At 28.7% G+C, this 21218-nt stretch overlaps 3 protein-coding genes across 4 annotated transcripts; 1 reads left to right on the top strand and 2 right to left on the bottom strand.

The window, feature by feature from the left end:
* The first annotated feature begins 294 nt into the window (after window positions 1-294).
* Window positions 295-1547, top strand: LOC113797786 (2-aminoethanethiol dioxygenase). Its single transcript, XM_075820405.1, has 2 exons — window positions 295-920; window positions 984-1547. The coding sequence occupies exons 1-2, from the start codon at window positions 443-445 to the stop codon at window positions 1286-1288; spliced, it is 783 nt and encodes a 260-aa protein (XP_075676520.1). The 5' UTR covers window positions 295-442; the 3' UTR covers window positions 1289-1547.
* On the bottom strand, window positions 983-4034 carry LOC113797784 (uncharacterized). Of its 2 annotated transcripts, none has more exons than XM_075820400.1 (3): window positions 3974-4034; window positions 2616-3623; window positions 983-2547 (listed from the first exon to the last, which is right to left on the bottom strand). In XM_075820400.1, exons 2-3 carry the CDS (start codon window positions 3471-3473, stop codon window positions 1381-1383), a joined length of 2025 nt encoding a protein of 674 aa, XP_075676515.1. In that variant the 5' UTR covers window positions 3474-3623; window positions 3974-4034; the 3' UTR covers window positions 983-1380. The 2 variants fall into 2 exon arrangements, with proteins under 2 accessions (XP_075676515.1, XP_075676514.1); XM_075820399.1 differs by lacking the exon at window positions 3974-4034 and adding an exon at window positions 3687-3950.
* Window positions 3975-21154, bottom strand: LOC113797785 (uncharacterized). Its single transcript, XM_027348222.2, has 4 exons — window positions 20866-21154; window positions 5159-6952; window positions 4984-5021; window positions 3975-4918 (listed from the first exon to the last, which is right to left on the bottom strand). The coding sequence occupies exons 2-4, from the start codon at window positions 6524-6526 to the stop codon at window positions 4651-4653; spliced, it is 1674 nt and encodes a 557-aa protein (XP_027204023.2). The 5' UTR covers window positions 6527-6952; window positions 20866-21154; the 3' UTR covers window positions 3975-4650.
* Window positions 21155-21218: the final 64 nt, after the last annotated feature.

The following is a 21218-nucleotide window of genomic DNA, read 5'->3' as shown; positions in this document are numbered from 1 at the left end:
ATGAATGAAATATCGTTGTTGAAAAGGGATGAATGGATGGATGGAAAAGCAGCAAAAGCAAAAGCAGCACCCTTGAAATGAAAAAGAGATACTTTTTTGTCCGTGATTCGTACAAAACGAGGTGAATGATGATGATGATGATGATGACAATAAAGGTTGTACTATACTGTGTTTATTCGGTTATGCAATTTGAAAAACAACAATGAAAAAAACTTGGCAGCTGATTTTTTCTTTTTCTTTTCCCGATTTTTTTTATCAATTGATAAAATCATCATCATCAATTATCATCCATAGACAACGTTCGGTTCGAAGGTGTTCGAATCGAACGAATTGTGTGAAAACGCACACAGCTGATTGTCAATTTGTGAATATTTTTTTTTTTTTTTTTGTAAATTTTTTTGTAATTTTAAATTTTATAAAAACAAATAATAATGATTAATCAATGACAAAGAGAAAAAAAAAGATGACAACAATCATTCAGAATTTATGTAAATGTTCGCAGAATATTTTTTCAACATTTATTCGTACGAATGGTGGTAGTAATTCGAAATCGATGGCCGTATTGGATGAACAAAATATTTTAATATTGAAAAAATTATTTGCCCAATTAACATTGAATGATATTAATTTTGATCTCAATGAATTATCACCAACGATATCACCATCACCAACGCCATCATTATCATTGGCTCCAATCACTTATACATCAATATTTCAGAATGAATATTTTTCATTAACAATTTTTGGATTTCGAAAGCCGACATCCAGAATACCATTACATGATCATCCAGGTATGCATGGTTTTATCAAATGTATTTATGGTAGTATTTCGATAAAAAGTTATACAATTTTGGATAATGTTCCGGTTCCGAATGAAATTCTAAATAAAATACCCGAATTATCGAATCCACTTTGTTTGGGTGAGTATTGTTGTTGAACAGGTTTTGCCAAATGATAAATTCAATTTTCTTTTCTCATTTCAGTTCCATCCATCTATGTTGGTGAAGATATAATTTCAATCAATGATAATTATAATCAAATTGGTACATTAACACCAATGGATCGTAATATTCATGAAATTCGTCCCGTAACAAATCAAGCAATTATGGCCGATATTATATCACCACCATATACTAAATTAACTAATAGTTATTTTTATTATTATTTGGATACCATTTATGATCAACATTTGGATAAAAATATTACCTGGTTATTACGTACATTAGATAGTCGTGATTATTATTGTGATACATTAAACTATCGTGGTCCAAACATTATTCTGGTCTAAAATTTCAACCAAAACAACCAAAAAAAAAAAATTGTTTCGTTTTGTTTTTTAAAAAATTTCAATTTTATTTCAATTTAATTTCAAAAAAAAATTCAAGAATTTTGATCATCATCTTCACTTTCAAATAGTACAATATTTGTACATGCTAATGGTCGTGAATCTGAATCTTGTTGATTAATCTGTATTGATCGACCAATAATACTGTTTGGTCCACATAATGGCAAATGAATATCAATAAAATAATATTTTTTCAAATTAACATCACCATTATCATTAATTTTATATGGTACAATATCAATCGGGGATAATTTTCTTGACATATCACCAATAATACATGATTGTATTGGATTTGAATTTCCATTCTGACAATCACGATAATAAATTGAATCAATTGTTTTATTATATGGATTAAATATTTTATCCGTTCGATTACAATCGGATGTACTCCAACTATTATCAGTAAATATTGGATTATGATGAATATTCCATTGATGATTTTTGGTTATTGTTAAATTATCATTTGAATGTGAAATTTCAAAATAAACAGTAGTATCTTCATTACAATGATTTTTTGGTTGTTTAAATATTATCTGTCCTTGAACGGGTTTATCAAATGTAGCAAATGCAACAGACATATCAATATCGACTAATTCTAGATTAGCACAAGCAATTGTTGTACCATTTGGTGAATAGAATACCAATGCACGTCCAACAACACTTTCCGGTCCAAATAATGGCAGGTTAAAATCAACTGTACTAATTTTTTCATCCGATTTTTGTAATAATGTACCATATTTTCCACTCAGATCACCGATTGCATATTGATCACTTGTACCTAATCCTTCAATTGGTACTGAAAATGGACTAATATTTGTTGGATTATAAATAATATTATTAATATTTGGACAGATTTTATTTGATTCAGCTGTACGTGCAATTGTCGGTAGTTCATCAATACCATAACTATATGCATATTTATTGATTTTTAATTCAATATCAACTAATGTTGGATCGATTGGACTTTCCTGACTAAACATTACCTGTCCAATTAATTGATGATCAATATCATTAAATTTTGCAATAGTTTTTCTTGATAATAATTGATGAATTGGTGAACAGGCAATATTTTTACCATTATTTCGTAATATTAGGTAAAGATTTTCGTTTGATAATAAATTCGGTACATTTAATAAATTTATATAACTACGGCTATTCAATGTTGATGATTCACTTGAAACACTAATCTGATTTGTTTCCGTCTATAAAATGATGAAAAAAACAAACAAAACGTTATCATTGAATAAAATCACCATAAACAAAAACTTACACTTTGAATGATTGTTTGACTATTCACCATTGTTGTTGTATTTGAACAATGTTTCATTTCATTTTCATAATGAAAATCATAAATTTTTTCATTATTTTTCAATGGTGATGTTTTCAACGATGATGATCGTACAATCGACCAATCATATAATGATGTTTTCAATAATGGTGATAAATAATATAAACTTGAAACAATACTAAAAAGATTACCACTTTGTAGAAAATAAACAATACCATGAATATCGGTACGAAAATTTGAAACAAATGTTGATTTATTTTCAAACGGTAGTATAATTGCACATGACATACGTCCACTATTATTACCTTTTAAAACTAATGTTTTACCCAAAAATGAATGTTCACCGGTAACAAAATTCAAATGTACATTGAATATATTCTGACGAATTGGTTCGATTGAACCCATCAATAATGTCAGATCAAATGATAAATAAATATTATTACGAACATTACAATTAGTATTATCAATCATATAACCAGCATTATAAACTTTCCAACTATATGTTTCATTATTTGAACCATTATCAAAAATTTTTGTCGATATTGATGTTGATGTACCATTTTCAGTAAACAAAACATAACCACGAATACCATTCGATTGAAAACGTGCAATTAAACTATTGATAAATTTTGTTGATGACGACGATGATTGATCATTTGCATCGATCAAATTGATTCCGATCAAAATAACGATGATAACGGTGATGATAGAAAATATTCGATTCTTTGGATGATAATCCATATTGTTGTTGTTGTTGTTGTTTTGATTGAAAAATGTTTTTCGTCGACGACAACGATGATGATGATGATGATGATTTTGATGTTTCGATGTTGACAACATTTGATTATATAATCAAATTATACAACAAAAAGAAAAGATATTTTTTTCTGTTTGACAAAATTAGCCATTTAGCATTGTTGTTGTTGTTTTCGCTTTTGGGTGTAATTCCAATGATGGTCCGTTAAAACAAATGGATTAGTTTTTTCTTTTCTAAACAAGTGAAAAAAAAAGTAAAATAAGAACATTAATCACTACAATGGTGTATGGATTTACTTGGCCATCACTCTCTTTGGATGAAAACATGATGATGATGATGTGAAATGTCCTCATTTCCATTCCTGCCAAAACGTTGTTTTTGTTGATGATAATCATTTTTTCTCACTTTCTTTTCATCGAGATATCAAGAAGAAAAAAAGGATTTTTCTTTCTTTTTTGGGATGCTAATTTCTCTTCGAACGAAAACAACAGGAACAACAATTTCTATTTTCACATCATCAGTACAATTTGACTAAAAATAGCCAACAAAAAAAAATGATGATGATTATTTTGATGATAGTTACCTATAGGAGTGAGAGTTTTCTTGGGATTTAGGTTTTTTTTTTGTCAAATTTTTGAACAAACGAAAATTATTTAAATTTTTTTTTTGAATGAAAATTTTAATTATTTTAAAAATTCAATTGAAAATGTTTGTTGTTTATCATAATAATGGTGGTGGTAGATTACATACATTTATAGTGAAGGAGAGAGTGAAGAAAAGAAAACTAGTTTCTTTTGACGACAAAAAACACAAGCGGAAAAAAATAGACAAAAAAAAAAAAGAAACAAGTTTTTGGTTGTTGTTTTGTTTTCAATATTTGTTTCAGAGATTATATGGCTGCAGCCAAAAAAACAATGTACAAATTTGTTTGAAAATTCTAATTTTTCTGATCTAAATTTTTTTTTTGTCGAAATGGAAACGAGATAAGCAATTTTCTGTTTAGGATGATATGATACACAATATATGAATTTTTTTGCCAATGTTTTCTTGTTTATTTTTTGATGATAAGAAATTTAATTTACAGAAAAGAAAAAAGTTTTACAAATTCGATTCTATGCATACGGATAAAATGATGATGATTTTTCCCGAAAAAATCTGTAGAAAAATATTTCGAACGTTTTTCAATTTATTGCACACGAATTATTTGGATGCTATCGGATAAAAACTATCGATTGTTTCTTCACAATCGATCTATCGATTTCAACCGGGAACAAAAAAACTTTGTCGTTTACCATTCGATGTTGTTGTTGTTGTTTTGAGCATTTTATTATTTGTTTCAATAATTTCATCATCATCATCATTATCAGATGAATAATTCTCTTCATCATCTTCATCATCATCATCTTGTGTTGATGATGATAATTCTTGTTGTTGTTGATGGTGATGATTATGATTATTATGACGTCCATTCTGTGCTGCAATATTGGCTGCATTTTTTTTCTTTGCCGTTGCTAATTCCGCTGCATGTCTAATTAAAACGAAAAAAAAAATTGAAATTTTCAAAATTTTCAAATTAATCAAAACCAAAATTACCTTTTTCTCCATTTTGTTCGACGATTTTGAAACCAAACCTGTTGATTGAGAAAATAAACAAAATTTTGAAAAAAATTGAAAAAGAATTCGACTCATAAGCTGTCGCCATCTACCGGCCAACAATGAAATGAAAAAATTCGAATGTTTTTTTTTTTCATTCGAATCGAATTTTTACCTTAACCTGACCTTCAGACATTCCTAATGCATAAGCTAATTTAGCACGTTCAGGACCGGCTAAATATTTGGTTTGTTCAAATGTTTTTTCCAAAACATAAATCTGATGACCAGAAAATGTTGGCCTTGTATGTTTCTTTTTACCATCTTTATCATGATGACAGGATTGTGATACTGCATTTGCAAAACGTTCACGCCATAGATTTGTATTCTGTACCATTGCTGTTGCTGCTGTTGGCCAATAAATATGACGACCACCACCACCACCACCATGATGATGATGTTGAGATAATGTATCATTAATTTTACCACCGCTAACAACACCGCTTCCAAAACCATTTGCAGCAGCGGCTGCAGCGGCAGCTGCAGCTGCCGCAGCCGCTGCTGCTGCATTAAAACAAACAGCATTATTAGCTACTGCGGTTGATAATGATGAAAATTTTTGATGATGATTTAATGAATTGGACAAAGTTGTTGTTCCAGGTAAATTTGTTGATGATATTGCTGTTGAGGTGGTGGTTGTTGCTGCGGCAGTTGTTGCCGTTGTTGTTAAATTATTTCCAATTAAATTAGCTGGCCTATTAAGAATATCATTGATAAAATGTGATGTTCCCGATGATGATGATGACGACGATGATGCGGAAGATGATGACGTCGTTGTTGTTGTCGATGATAAAGTTGTTGTTGCTGTTGTTGTTGTTGTCAGATTAATTACCGATTGATCATCGGATAATGATGAATGATGAGAATTTATTAGTGGATTCTGTGGGTGTGGGTGATAAATACCACTCCCACTAATGACACCACCATTATTATCAATCAATTGATTTGTTGTTGTTAATGTTAATTTTGATAAATCAGACATTGTTGTTGCTGTCGCCGATGTCGATGATGATTTTAATAATGAACTGGTTATATGCGAATTAAGAAAATTATTATTATTACTATTATTCAACAATGAATTTTGATGTTGATGCAAATGTTGATGATAATTTGGATTAAATTGCTGTTGTTGTTGTTGTTGTTGGCCATTAACGACAGAAGCAGCAGCAGCTACCGCTGCTGCAGTATTCAAATGTTTCATTGAAAATAATGTTGCTGAATTAAATTGTTGTTGATGCGGCAACTGTGAGGATAACGGTAACTGCGATTGTTGTTGTTGTTGTTGTTGTAATCGATTAATAAAATTATCAGTTGTTATTGTTGGATATGATTGACTAATTGGACTAGAAGAATTTGATGATGATGATGATGAACGTAATAATGACGGTGATGGTGATGATGATAATGAATGTGGTGGTGAAGATAATGACAATGATGATGATGTAGATGCGGATGCGGATGATGATTTTGGATGCAATTCAAGCATCTTAACAAAAGAAATGTTTCAGGAAAAACTCAAAAAACAGAACAACAAAATTCACACAAAAAAAACCAGAGAAAAATCAATCGAATTCAAATTATTCACAACTGGAAAATGGAAAAATATTTTTTTAGTTCAAGTTTCATAACCAAGAATGATTGTTTTTTATTGAATTCTGGAATCATCATTGGAACATGATAAAATGATTATTATGATGATGATGATGATGATATAGTGTGATATGAACCATCACCGAATGAAATAATCATCAAACAACAACAAAATAACATTTTTTAATGATGATCATCATTTTAAGATGATGATGGTAGTGGTAGTAGTGGCAAACAATAAAGTAACATTTATGAAATTCACATCGACTTAATCATCAAACATCCTCCATGGCCGATGCCGCATCATTGATCCAACAATATTCTTTCACGAGAAAACAAAACGAGAAAACAAGAAGGACATTTTATCAAAATTATTTTTGATGAATGAAAAAGAAAGAAATTTTAATGGATAAAATATATTCAATTTGTTGTTGTTGTTGTTGGAATTTCAAAATGATTATGATATATCGTCATAGTCGTCGTCGTCGTTTGGTTGGTTAGTTTAGTTTGATTGGTATGTGAATTGGCTTGGTTTGGTACCGCCTACCGGGGTTTCACAAATCTATTTTGGTTGCATTTTTTTTCGTTTTTTTTTGGTAACGCCTTTTTCTTGCAGCCAATTCGCTTCTCTCTTCTTGTTTTTTTTTTTCTTTGGTTCCGCCTACTTTATGTTTTGTTTTTTTTCTACTGCGCACCACATTTTATTACGGGTGTCAAAACTCCGCCCACTTCTTGTATATATCCCAAAATGATGTATTTAATTTTTCAAACATCATTTTTGGCTGCCAAAATGAAATACACAAGCAAAATAATACGTTTGCGTGATTCACTTTTTTCTTTTGATTAAGCAAGCAATTGCAAAAAAAAACTTATCGATAAAAACTTTATCTGTTTTTTTTTCTCTACTATTTTTATCCCCGTTGTTGTTGTTGTTCAATGAATTTCGTTGTTTGTTTGCTGTTTGATGTTCTCCATCAATTTTTTCCCTCTCTCTCTCTCTCTCTCTCTCTCTCTCTCTCTTTGGATAGAAATAAAATCTCAAGTGAATGATCATCAATGATAATGATCATCATCATTATCAACATTAAAATGATGATGATTGAAAAACTTTCTTCGTTCAAATTGATTCGTTACGATTTTTTGTTTGTTGGGACTCTATTTTGACTCAAACCACTCGTATCATCATCATCATCATCATCATTGTCGATTGGTTTGGTAATATTTATCAGACAAAACACCCGATTCAATTTAAAACTATTAAAACGGTTATCATCATCATCCGGGGATATTTTCTGTTCCATTCTTTACATTCATTTTTGATTGTGACGACAAATTGGCTTTTTATGTTATAATAGGCGCATCGACTATTCCAACCCCATTTGTCATCGTGATCATCATCAAAACACTTGTTTTTTTTGTTGTTGCTTTGTTTTGTCGAGAAAAGCCACTTGAATTTCAGGACAACGATGACAACAACAAAAGTCAAAGAAAATTGAAAATAATGCGAAAAAAGCGTGAAATCATTATTGTTCCTCCTATTTCGATCCACCCGGGTTCTTTCTATTCTGTTTTTCCATTATTCTCTTTGATGATCAACGTTTCATTCATGATATTGTCAATTTGGTGTTTATTTCAATTTTGTTCTTGTTCTTTTTCTTTCTCTCGGTTCGTTAGGTTGATGATCATTACTTATTTGTATTGTTATATTGGGTGTAAAATGACAATATAAAGAATGAATGAAAAGCATAAAGAAAAAGTAAAGAGAAATATTACAAACATTTATTTATTTACGGCTATTTTAACACAAATAATAAAGCGTTCATATATGAAAAAAACGACAATGTTTTGTTCATTCATTCACTTCTGGTAGAAAAGAAATGGATATGGAGCTTTTGTCGTTGTTGCTGCTGATTCACAAATCGAAACGATCGATATTTTATTAATTTCGACGACTATTTCGACTGAGTCGAGAACATTGATCCAATATGATAGTGATGAGAATGGTCATTAAACTTTTATTCATTACAAAGAAAACATGAATTTAATTAAATTAACCAAAAATACGAATACAGGGTGTTTTTGGGACAAAATGAAAAACATTGAAAAATTTTTCCCTGTTATCCGAATAAAATTGACAAACATGATAAAACCAAAATGAACCAAAAAATTTCTGAAAAAAAAACAATATAATATCATTTCCATATATAAACCGCTTATAAATGTCAAAGCTATTTAGACATTATTTGGTTATTGTTGTTGATAAAACGATTAAATCTTATTCGATATTCATTCCAAAAGTGAATGAATATCGAATTGCCAAAAAAAAAAAAAAATGTCAAATCAAATTTTTGAATTCAAAAATTGAATAGAAAATCTATTAAAGTTAATTTGATAGTAAGCAACAACGAAAAAAAGAAACGAAATGAACAACAATGACCGATAATATCGATATTATCTCAACACCTTTTCACCAAACACAAAAAGCACACAATACACGTTTGTGAATTATTTGTCGGTCGTGTCAATTTCAATTGATTTTGAAACATGGTAACAACAAACAAACAATGACGACGACGAAAATGTCAAATGATTTTCCAAATGAAATGAATGGAGATTCAAATAAATGTCAAAAGTCAAAATATCCGTCAAATATTAAATGGGTGATAATGGAAAAATGAATGAATGGCCAACAAAAGCCAAAAACCGTTTAATTTTTATTCAATAAACATTACACACCGACCGAATGAATTAAGTCGAAATAGAAATCCTTTTCGCATAATATTTTTTTGAATGTTTTTCGTTTTTGAAAATTTGAATTTCAATGAAAATGAAACACTTCAAAAATAGTACATTCGGTGTTTATTATCATCATTTTGGGATAATAATAACAAAAAATGGTTACGACTTTTGTGAATTTTTTCGTTCGATTTTGACGACCATTTTGACACATGGCTGTCACATATATCTTGGATATCGGGGATTTTTCTGGTTCAAAAAAGTTTTTTACAATGTTTTTTGGATAAAAATCAAAGGTTGTAAATTATTAAACAATATTGTTTATCGATTGTTTGATTGACTGATTTCGGTTGTTGTGTTATCCAGGGAAAATTTTATTATTATTATTTTCATTGATAAACCAACAAACAAACAACATACAAACACCCTGTAGATAAGCAAACAATCAATATATATGCTGTGTGTGTGAAACATTTTTTTTTATCGGAAAACATTATTTATGACTTTATTATTACACCATCAAACACAAACATACACCTTTCCAAAGGTTAATCAATATGATTTTTTTTATATTATTTGATTAGTTTGATCGATCAATTGATCAATGATTATTTGAGGTAATAAAATAAAAATCATCCATATTTCGATATCGATCGATCGATATGATATCGATAGTTATTATCGATAACTAAATACCTTTCAAAAAAGTTTATGTACGGATTAATTTAATTAATTTTCAAACACAAGTAACAAACAACATTATAATCGTTGAAACACTGTGTTTTTTTCACAATGATAATGATGATGAAGCACAAAGATCATCATCATTATCAACTTGTTTCTAAGATTCAAAGAAAAAAGACTATTTTAACCCATCCATGTTCCATCGTATCAAATGTTGACTATTTTAACACAAAAGGGGAAAAAAACAAATTCCATTAATTTTTTTTTCACCAAAAAATAAATAAAATAGAGAGCAAAAAAACCAATCATTTTACAATTTTAAAACAAGAATTTTTTAAAAAGTTTTAAAATTGAAAATAATGTGTTCTGCTGTTCTCTCCATCATCTCCTTGATGATGAATATATTTTTTTTTGTTTGCTTTGACCCTAAATGAATTTTCCATTTAGTTTTTTTTTCTTTCAACGATAATGGATTCCATCATCATCATCATCATCATCTATGTCTAATAATGATGATGTTTCAAAGAATGTAGAGTTTATCTAAATTCTGAGTTCTGTCCCCTTTTCTTTACACACACAAAATCCAAAAAATAGATTTTTATTTTGCTGAAAAAAAATGAAAAATTGTTTATTTTTTTCCAAGAAATGAAAAAATCAATCAAAAAATCAATTAATTTTTCTGGATTTTTTAAAAAACATTTTTTTAATTTTTAAAAAAATCCCGTAAGATTAATTGAAGTATAATTGGATTTTGTTGTTGTTTGTCAATGCTGTTTGTCAATGTTGTCATTATTATTTGAGTGTGTAAAATATATAGCAACACAGAGAGATAATAATTGTTCAATGAAACGTTCATTTTGTTCCAGAAAAAAAAATTGAAATAAAAATAATAACGATCCAAATGGAACAAAAGAAACTTTCTCTCTCCCGGCCTTTCTCTTTCTCCCGGCCTTTCTCTCTCTCTATTATTTCTAAATGTAATCTTCACAATATTCGAGTGTAATATATGTTAAGGGAAACATATTGATTTTCCAAAAATGAAAATGATTAGCATGCGTCAAATGAATGTTTTTTTTGTTGTGAATAGTGTGTTGGTATATTATATCCGTGAATTATATACGATGATGATGATCAAGAGTTTTAAATGGCATTTAATTATGCATAAAAAAAAGCTGGGGAAAACGTATGTCAGTGTTAACACACCGAACCGAAAAAAGACAATAGATTTTTTTTTGTTTCGAGAAACTTTTTCGGAAAAGCTAGCTACCAATGAGATTGAATGAAAACAACTAGGATGACAGAAAAATGATGATGATGATTTTCCCCTCACTCTCAATATCTCAAGTTTTTGGATAATGTCAATTGGAGAATAAAATGGTTCATCATCATCATTGAAAAAAGTTTATTCACTTTTTTTTCATCATCATTCGAAAATTTATTCTATTTCTACCCCACCACCACCACCGCCGCTATCATCATTTCATCCAATCTATCCAATTTTCAATCTAAATACACACATCTGATACCCTTATGTATCTAAAAACAATATGGTTTTTTCTGTGTTTAAAAGTCAGGCGAAAACAAACAAAAAACAAAATTATTATTATTCTGAATTTCAATAAGTTTCAATGATGATGATGATGATGATTGAAAATAATAACATTTTTATTATTATAGTTACAGTTATCTGGTGCTGCTATTACCAACAAATATCATATATAGACAGCAAGAGAGAGAGAGAGAGAGAGAGAGAGAGAGAGAGAGAGAGAGAGAGAGAGAGAGAGAGAGAGAGAGAGAGAGAGAAATTGAAGCAAAAAGTGCGCAAATGCACACTTGGTCGGTTGTTCCAGGATCGCAGTCTTTCCATAATAAATATGTTTTTTATATATGAAAAACATGAACCGTAAATGGAAAATTTGAACATCATTTACGCTCAATATAACACGTAATACACACACACATATGGATGGATATTGCGAATGGTTTCAATGAAGATGGAATGGAAAAGTGGGAAAAATTAAATTGAATTTTGAATTGAATTTTTCGAGATTCAAAAAAAATTGAAACAAAACAAGGAGAAAAAAGTTTGACAACATTGACTTTTCACAATTTCATTGTTTGTTTGTTTGTTTTTCGTATATAATGAGGGGTTAACGGCGTTATAAAAATCGCTTGATCATCATTAACCCTTTTTTCGTTTTTAGTATCAATTTTTCTTTGTAGGGAAAACAAGATGTAAATAAACTTTTTTTATTTACCGGATCCTCTTCTTGTTATATCATTTACCATGATCCGGGAATCAAATTCCCGGGTTTGGCAAAAAAAAAGTTTGTCTATTTAATTTGTTTCTCCAACTTTATAACGGGAAAAGATTATCATATTTTAACATCATTTTTTCCTGGATTGTTTCAAAAAAAAAATGTTTGAAGAATTTTTATACAAAAACGAAGAGAGAGAAAATGATATGCAAAAATGTTTTCGTAAACATTTTGATTAAAATAAATGTTTCCCGGGAATATTCTTGTTTCCCAAGGAATATTATTATTATAAAAATATGTTTAAAAAAAATTCGGAAATTGAAATCCTGGCTTTCCAATTTTCGAAACAAAAAAACTTTGTTACATGATTCTCGAAATGAAATTCAAATTTTCTCTCTCTTTTCCAAAAAACATATATGAAACATATGCATAGAATTTTGGCCATTAAAGCCTAGTGTAACAGCTCGAGAAAATCATCATGATGATGACGGTGGAAATAGAATATTTTTTGTTTTCAAACAATATTTATAACCTTGATGCGAATGAAAATCCATAATAATAATAATTGAAAACAAAAAAAATTTGAATAACGTTTGTTTGTTTACAATAATCCTTTGATATGAATCCAATATGGTTCCCTCAGATGGAAACTTGAAAAAAATTTGAAATTTTAAAGTCAATTTTTCAATTGTTTTTCATTAGTTGAATTGATTGTGATTTATCCAAATCGATGCAAGAAAATTAAATTATATTCTATTTCCACCCACTCAGCCTCCCCCCATCATCATAATCTCAAAAAAATATATTTGAGGCACTGGAGAAAAAAAAATTGATTATAGACTTTCTTTCTCTCTCTTTTTGAATGTGCATTTGATTGATTAAATGATAAAATAATTGAATGAAAAAGAATGTTTCCATCATCATCATTTATAATGTAATGATAATAATGATATCTAAATCTAAATCAAATAATGATATTATTATCAAATGATTTTTTGGGGTGGAAATAGTGATGATGATAATAAGAAATATGTCTAAATCAAATTAAATCCAAAGATTTCTCTATCTATAGCCGGCAATTTTTCGATAAAAATAGACAACCAGAACAATATAATCCGTTCGACTAAATACACCCAAATGGCGCCAACCATAATAAAATTCATTCTTGATGATAATGATGATAATAATAATAATGATGATGTGTATATAGCTGCCACATTACTTATTTTCAATTTTTACTTTATTTATTGATCATCATCATCATCATTATAATTAATCTTAATTCATTAATTATTATCTTTAATTAATTAAATTTAATTACAAAATAATAATCCTTTTCAAACAACAGAGAAAAAAAAGTTAATAAATTTCAAAAATTAAGGAAAAAATTCTTAAGAAAAGTTTCCAAAAGTTTTTTTTTGTTTTTCGGAAATTGATTCGAACCACTCGGGTAGATATAGATGAAAATCAATCAATCAATCACTAATGATTATTATTAATAAACTAATAAACTAAATAATAATAATAATCATCATCATTCAAATTCAAATTTGATTTTATTATTCTGGATCATTACATCATCATGATGTTTCCCTCTCTCTCTCTCTCTCCAGAATGGCAGATGTTCAAAATTTATCACCAAATCAAACAACAACTGCTGTTACTTGTATGCTTATTTTTATTTGCTTGCTGGTTGATGGTAAAAGTGAATCAAAGCTGATTCATTGAATTCTTTGATGATGATGATGATGATCTAATAATAATAATAATAATAAATCTACAGAATGGAAGGAAAGGATTGTAATTTTTTTTTTTTTGTTTCCATCTGCGTTTTGCATCATTTTTTTTGTAAGTAAATGATATTTATTACTTATTTATTACAAATTAAATTGAAATTACAGTCTCCAAAGTCAAGAAAAACTTGATGAAATGATGAATTCTTTCGATTCTTTGATTAATCATTTTGTTCGGTGGGTGGGGAGTGGTTGAAAATTCTGTGAAAACAAATTTTTACAGAATTTCGTTTTTTTTGTTCGATTCTTGAACAACAACAACAACAATGTTCGATGGAAACGAAATTCTGTTGTTGTTGTTGTTGTTGAATTGTTTTTCTTTTCATTTTATTTCGGGTAACAGCTGTTTTTTTTCGTTATTATAAATACAGAATTTTATCGGGCAAACAAAAATATGATTCGGTTGCCTCGATTCCTTAATATCTTTGGCAATTTAGTTTGTTGTTGTTTTTTGTCAAACGATATATATGGTTATTCATCATCATCATCATCATCATCGACGACGAAATTCATTTTTTTATTGCCATTTTGATTACAATGGATTTACCGTTCGATTCGATTGTGTTTGAATCGAATCGAATGAAAAATATCGATACAATCGATATTTTCATCATTTTACCTTGATCTCTCTCTTTTCGCTCAATTACAATTTGATTTGAAGAAATTTTTTTTTGAAAATTCAATTTTGGCCGGAAAATTGAATTCTCAACAACCAAAGATAGATTTTACGATGGAAAAAAATGACAATTCAATTGGCCGGATGAAAAAAAGATTTTCTGTTTTTTGTTTTTCACCATATGATGCTCATTTTTTTCGGGAAACAAAATAGATTATAACCAAGAGAGAGAGAGAGTGATGAGGCTTAATATCACCAAATCCAAAAAAAAAAAACTCAATTAAATGATGATGATGATACCTACACACACACACGCCCACCCTGTACAAACAGAAAAAAAACAAAAGATGCGCAAATCGAAAATTCTGGTCATCAGCGATTTGATAGAATTCTTTTTTTCGCTGTCACTTTTTTTCCTGATCCAATAGACAAAATTTGAATTTGGATTTTTTTTTTTTTTGGATTCGGCTAAAACGCACAAACGAACGATGATGATTCTGTGTTTGTTTTGTTTTTGTTTCACACATCGTACATTTACAACAGTGAGAAACTAAACAATAAGTTTCTGGTGATCACTGATGATCATGATCATCAGTGATGTGATCACATCTGCGTCGTTTTGCAAATATAAATCATTTTTTGTTTTCTCAATTTGCTTGCTGATTATAGCAAAGTGAGTGAGTGAAAGAGAGAATGGAAGATTAGTGAGATCCTTTCACAAAACAAAACAAAATGATGATGAGTTTCGTTTGTTTTTTTCGTGTTGTCATTTTCATTGTCATCAATATGTTGCGAGTGTTTGCAAGTCAGATTTAAATTGTCAACCGAAAAACAAAAATTCTGTAGCCGAAAAAAGAATATTCCTTCATTTGAAGAGCCGGAAAATATTCGAACGTGAGCACGATTCGATACAATCGATAGTTTCGTTCATCATTATGATGATGATGATGATTCGATTTAGTCGGTTGGTTCATCATCATCATCAAAAATAATGATGGATAAAATTTAATTATCCACCACCATCATCATCATTTTGATGATTTTTGAATTCAAATCAAATATTGATGATTATGGATAAAAGTCATCATTTAAAAATAATTGTAACGTTTCGAAACGAACAACGAAACAGCGAAAAAAATCTAATCACATTAATAACCAAAACGACGAATCTTTTTTTCTGGCAAATTAGATTAGCTCAATATAGATGAATGTATGTTTCGGTTCGGTTGATGATGATGTGAATGTCAACAACAACAAAAAAGCCATTCGTTTTTGGCTCTTTTCCTTTGCTTCTAGTGATTGTCATTGAATAAAGTTTTCTAGGTTTTTTTTCGGGATCATTCGTTTGATTTTTGTAATGTGTGTCATTATTAATTTAAATAAAAATATTTAATTTCATTTGATTTGATTCGAGAAAAGACAAAAATTCGATACACTAAGTGTTGAATGGGGAAAAAAATCAATTTGAACGATTTTTTGAATTTGATTGATTGGTTGATGCTCTTGTTGGCCACTCCCATTGGTGTCCACCCACTTTTTTTTCGCCAAAATATTTTAATTTTACCAAAATAAATGAAAAAAAGTTCAAGTTCATTTTCGATGACAATAATGAAAACGAGGATTACCCATTGGAAAAAAATGGTTGATTAATATCCCAATTGGGACCAATTCTACTGCTGCTGTTTTGGTTCATTTGAGAATCTCATTTAAATTATTATTGTTGTCTTTTCATCAAATTGATTCGAGGTTATTTTTTCTCTCTCTCTCTCTCTCCAGATCGGTAATCAATCTTTTTTTTCTCTCTTCTCCACTATGCTTTTCCGCTAAGTTTTTATTTAATGTTTTAGCGAAACCACCATCACCACCACCACTACTACGAAAAATACTAAAGACCACTACCATCATCATCAAAATTCCAGAATAAAAATCCTGATAAATTGAATTCAATTTATCAGGATTTTTATTCAACAAAATTTTACAATTTTTTTTAGAAAAATTCATTTTTTTTTAAAACAAACATACATAAATGATCTAGAACTAAAAAAAGATTAGGAAATGATCATGAACATCACATTCCAAACAAACAAACGAAAAAATTTGTGGTCAAACCAAAGGAAATAATTCAAAAAATGTTTTGTTTGTCTTTTTTTATCTTCGTTAAATAAAAACATCAAGAATCAATAAGTGTGTGTGTGTGTGTGTGTGTGGTATGTTGATCGCGTGTCAAATAATGATCATTATCAATTGATATTTGGACACGTGTCCCGTGTTATTATGTATGGTTGTTTTGTTACGAATCATCAACCAACAAACAACCAAACAACATTTTAAAAACAAGATTGATTTCCATATAGGCGAGAGAGAGAGAGATACTATTTATAAAATTAAGACATCACTTTTACAGCAACACGATGATGATGATGATGATTCCGTAAAAAACGAAATAAAACGGGTTTCCATTAACCAACAAAAAAAAGATTCAAGTGAGGGAAGAAAAAAAAGGGAACAAAAGCGTTAAAATGGTTAAAATGTTTTTCATTTTAAACAAAAGAAAAAAAACATCATTCACATCACATCACCTCTTTCATTTAGTTAGCCATAATAATGATGATGATGATGATAAACATTTTTTTCATTCCGGCTATTTTAACAAAAAAACATTAAGTGTTTTTTGTGTTTAAATAATGTTTCATCATCATCCTGTTACAATTGAAAAAAAAATCATTAACCATGATGATACACACAGGGAGAGAAAAAAATGTTGATCATTTAAATGAGTTTGTTTTGTGTATATCATTTTCATTGTCGTTTTGTTGAATATCTGAAAAAACAACAACAACAACAACAGAATCATCATTTCATAAAAATGATAAACATTAATATTGATGGCTTTTCTTCTTAACAAGTGAACATAGAAGAAAAAAAATGTCAATCAATAAGATTTAACTTTCTTTTCATTTCACTTCTCTCATTCGTGAATGCTTTTAGTTTGATTAAATTCACATCAAATTCTGGGGAGAGATGGGGAGAGAGAGAAACAACAACAACAACAACAACAACAACAACAACAAGGAGAAGAATAAGCTTTTATGGATGTTTGGAAAAAATTCTTTGAATTTCATATTTTTGTTGTTGTTGTTGTTATTATTGATGTCATCATCATCATTTTTTTTCCAAAATAAATGTCCAAATCAATTGATCATGATGATCAATAATAACCGAAATTTATCAATAATAAAATCGAATGATATCAATATAAACAGTCAGAAATTCAAGTCAATTTCGATTCGATTCGATTGTTGTTGATCATTTTTTTCAATTTTTCTTTCATAAAAAAATTGAATTCAATTGATGATGATGCGGATAAATTTAATATAGGAATCGAATCATTAAACTTTTGAAATGCAATCAAGTATTTTTGAATTTACTAATATTTCAAAATAACACCGGGGTTTTTCCTTTTTTGGTTGCAAAACGAATTCATTTGCATAATGAATTCGTTGATGGTATGGAATTGATCAAATGATTGAATTCATAATCAATTTTTTTTTCGTTGGTTCTTCACTAAATCATTCTTTCTATAGAAAGTCTTTCGTAGAGAGGAAAATGTTAATAAAGTTTTTTTTTCTGCAAGTTTTTTGATTAAAAAAAAAAATTCAAGTAAATTTAATCCCTACATAATGAATTTTGGTGAATTACGAAATGACGAAAATCTGATGATTATTTAGAGGATTTCTTCTTTCTTTCATTTCTTTGCCTATAAGAATGATTAATGCGAGGCCATTATTCGATTCAATTTGATGATATGATTATTTATTTTCGGCCAAAATGATCAATGTTCATTATTAAAAAACATTACATTACATTATTATCTTTGATGATGATCTTTATCATTATTTGATGATGATGATGAAGATGATAATCATCATTATCATGCCACACACAAACTATTCAAAAATGTCGTAATTCTATTTTAGAACATTCCGAAAATTCTTTTTTTTCCGGATTAAAAAATTTGTTAATTATGATGATTATTATGATTATCATTAATAAATAATAATAATCATAACTTTTATGTACTTATGGATGTTGCTGGGGCATTATGATTTTCACATTTTTCATCATCATCATCATCATTAGATTTGATGGCAAAAAAATCAAATCAAAAATCATGTTTTGAAGAAAATAAATAAAAATGAAAATCATTTTACAAATGAAAAAAAAAACATTTGTTACAATCTTGATGTCGGTGATTGTGATGTGTGTGTGTGTGTGTATTTTGGGTAAAAAAAGCAAATCAGAGAGAGAAAAAAAGAAAAAGAAATTTTGTTATATTTTTTGGTTGCGGTGATGGTCAGCATCGAACCAATGGATTTATTTGCCAGAAAAAAATAAATCCAAATTCGGTTTTCATTGATGTCGATGATGATGATGATGACGATGACCAATATTGTCGATGTCGATATCGATGTTTACGATGATGATGATGATGATGATGGAAAAACAAGAATTCCATTCAATGTTCATAACCAAATAATGCACACGGTTAAAACGAAAAAAAAAACGAATCATTGGAAAAACCAAAACGAATAAAGCAAAAAAATTGTGTATGTAGCACATGGTGATATTGATCATCATCATCATCATCATCATCATCGTAACAGATGGTAAAAAAGGTTTTCATATATGTGTGTTGTTGTTGTTGTTTGCCATGGTAATTTATATTCGTATATATTTGATTGTAATATGTTCACTCTTGATGTGTGTATTTTTTTTTTTCATTCGATGTAATTAATCAATTTAATCGAGCCTCATAAGTGTCAAATAGCATGTTCTTTTCTTCTTCATTTGTTTCGTTTCGTTCATTTAGTTTCTGGTTCATGGTTTTTTTTTCGTTCGTTCATTTGGTTCAATGTTTGGCCATTATTATTATTATTATGATAGATTTATTTATTTGAAAATTCATTTTTATTTACCATTTGATTTGATTTGATTTGATTTCAGAATCTGCATGAAGAATCATAGTTTCGAGAATTATACACCAAAATGAACATTATTACCCGGGATTGAGTGAAACATATTGTCGTTAGAATCGTAATCAATCAATAAAAATTGTAAGAGAGAAAATTAAATCTTGAAGATTTTTTTGCTTTGATTATGTTTCGAATTAATAAGCCCAAAGAAATCACACAAAAAAATGAAAATCTTTATGTGAAAATCATTATATTGCCCCCTTCCCCCAAAGAAAATCTCTTATTATTCATAATCAATAATAATAATGATTATGATTTTTGTGATTCGATCAAATATTCATTTGAAAGATTTCGAGGGAAAACAATATTATTTTCGATTACATCTTTGTATTTTCACACCAATTTTTGTTTTTTTTCTGGATTAGATTTTCTGTTGTTGTTGTTGTTGTTGATAATATTTATTGATGGATTTTCTTTTCTTGGCTACCAATTTGCTGCTGGAATTAATACAATATAATCTAAATAAATAAACAAAATGAGAAGAAAGAAAAAAAGATTGTTACTAATAATGTTTTTCGTTATTTTTTTGATTACATTACATTATATGATGATTGTCATTGTCGTCGCCATCGTTGTTCAAATTCCTTCATATTGGTTTTTCATTTCTGGAGGAGGTGATATTAAAAAAAAAAACTTGTCGGTTTTTTCAATCGTTATCGTCGTTGTTAGACGATATTGGTGGAAAAGATTATATTATCCGATGTAAACAAACAAAAACTAATAATAATAAAAATATTCGATTCGAATGATTTATTGACGAAAAAAAAATGATTCGATTCTATTTGAACCTAATCGGATCATTGATATATTTACAGGGTGTATGTATTGTGTGCTTGTTTGTTTACCTAAAAGGTCTAATATAAATGTCAAACCAATCAATTTTGTTGTTGTTGATGATGATCATGATCAAGCTAATCAGATCAATATTGATTGTCAATTTGATCACATATTGGGTTCGAATACAATATAAAAGAGTTGGGATTTTTAAAAAAGTCAAAATGAAATTGTCAAATTGAAAAAAAGTCAATTTGGAATTTGGAATTCATTCAGTTTTCGGACACTTTTGATAGGCAAAATCAAGCAAAGGAGAGAAAAAAAAACTTAAATAAACATACCAAATTGTGTATTGTTCGTCACCAAAACCAAAAAAAAACAGAACAATTATTTCAATCATTCCATTGACCGTCGATGCAGGTGTAACATTTTTTCTTTCGCCTTTTTTTTCATTATTTACTTTGAAAGGTGTGCACATACCGTACCTGCAGTAGTATCATTTCTTCGAATTGACTTTCAAGAAATTCCAATTGACTTTTGACTGTTGATTGATTGTGTGTTCAGGTCAATTATTTTGCACTTTTATCAATTAATTTAGTCATTTGGATTTGATCAGGTCATTTTGAAAACACCTGCACATATTTTAAACAAACAAAAACAATTTTTTTTCAACAGGAAAAACAACAAAACAAAA

This window comes from Dermatophagoides pteronyssinus, unplaced genomic scaffold (genome assembly GCF_027571235.1).
Source record: "Dermatophagoides pteronyssinus isolate colony J.1.1.1.1 unplaced genomic scaffold, Derpt_VIB-CSIC_2022.12 sq0006, whole genome shotgun sequence".
NCBI classification, from domain to species: Eukaryota; Metazoa; Arthropoda; class Arachnida; order Sarcoptiformes; family Pyroglyphidae; genus Dermatophagoides; species Dermatophagoides pteronyssinus.
Note: the sequence above shows the minus strand (reverse complement) of the source record. Positions and strands in the feature narration are given on the sequence as shown.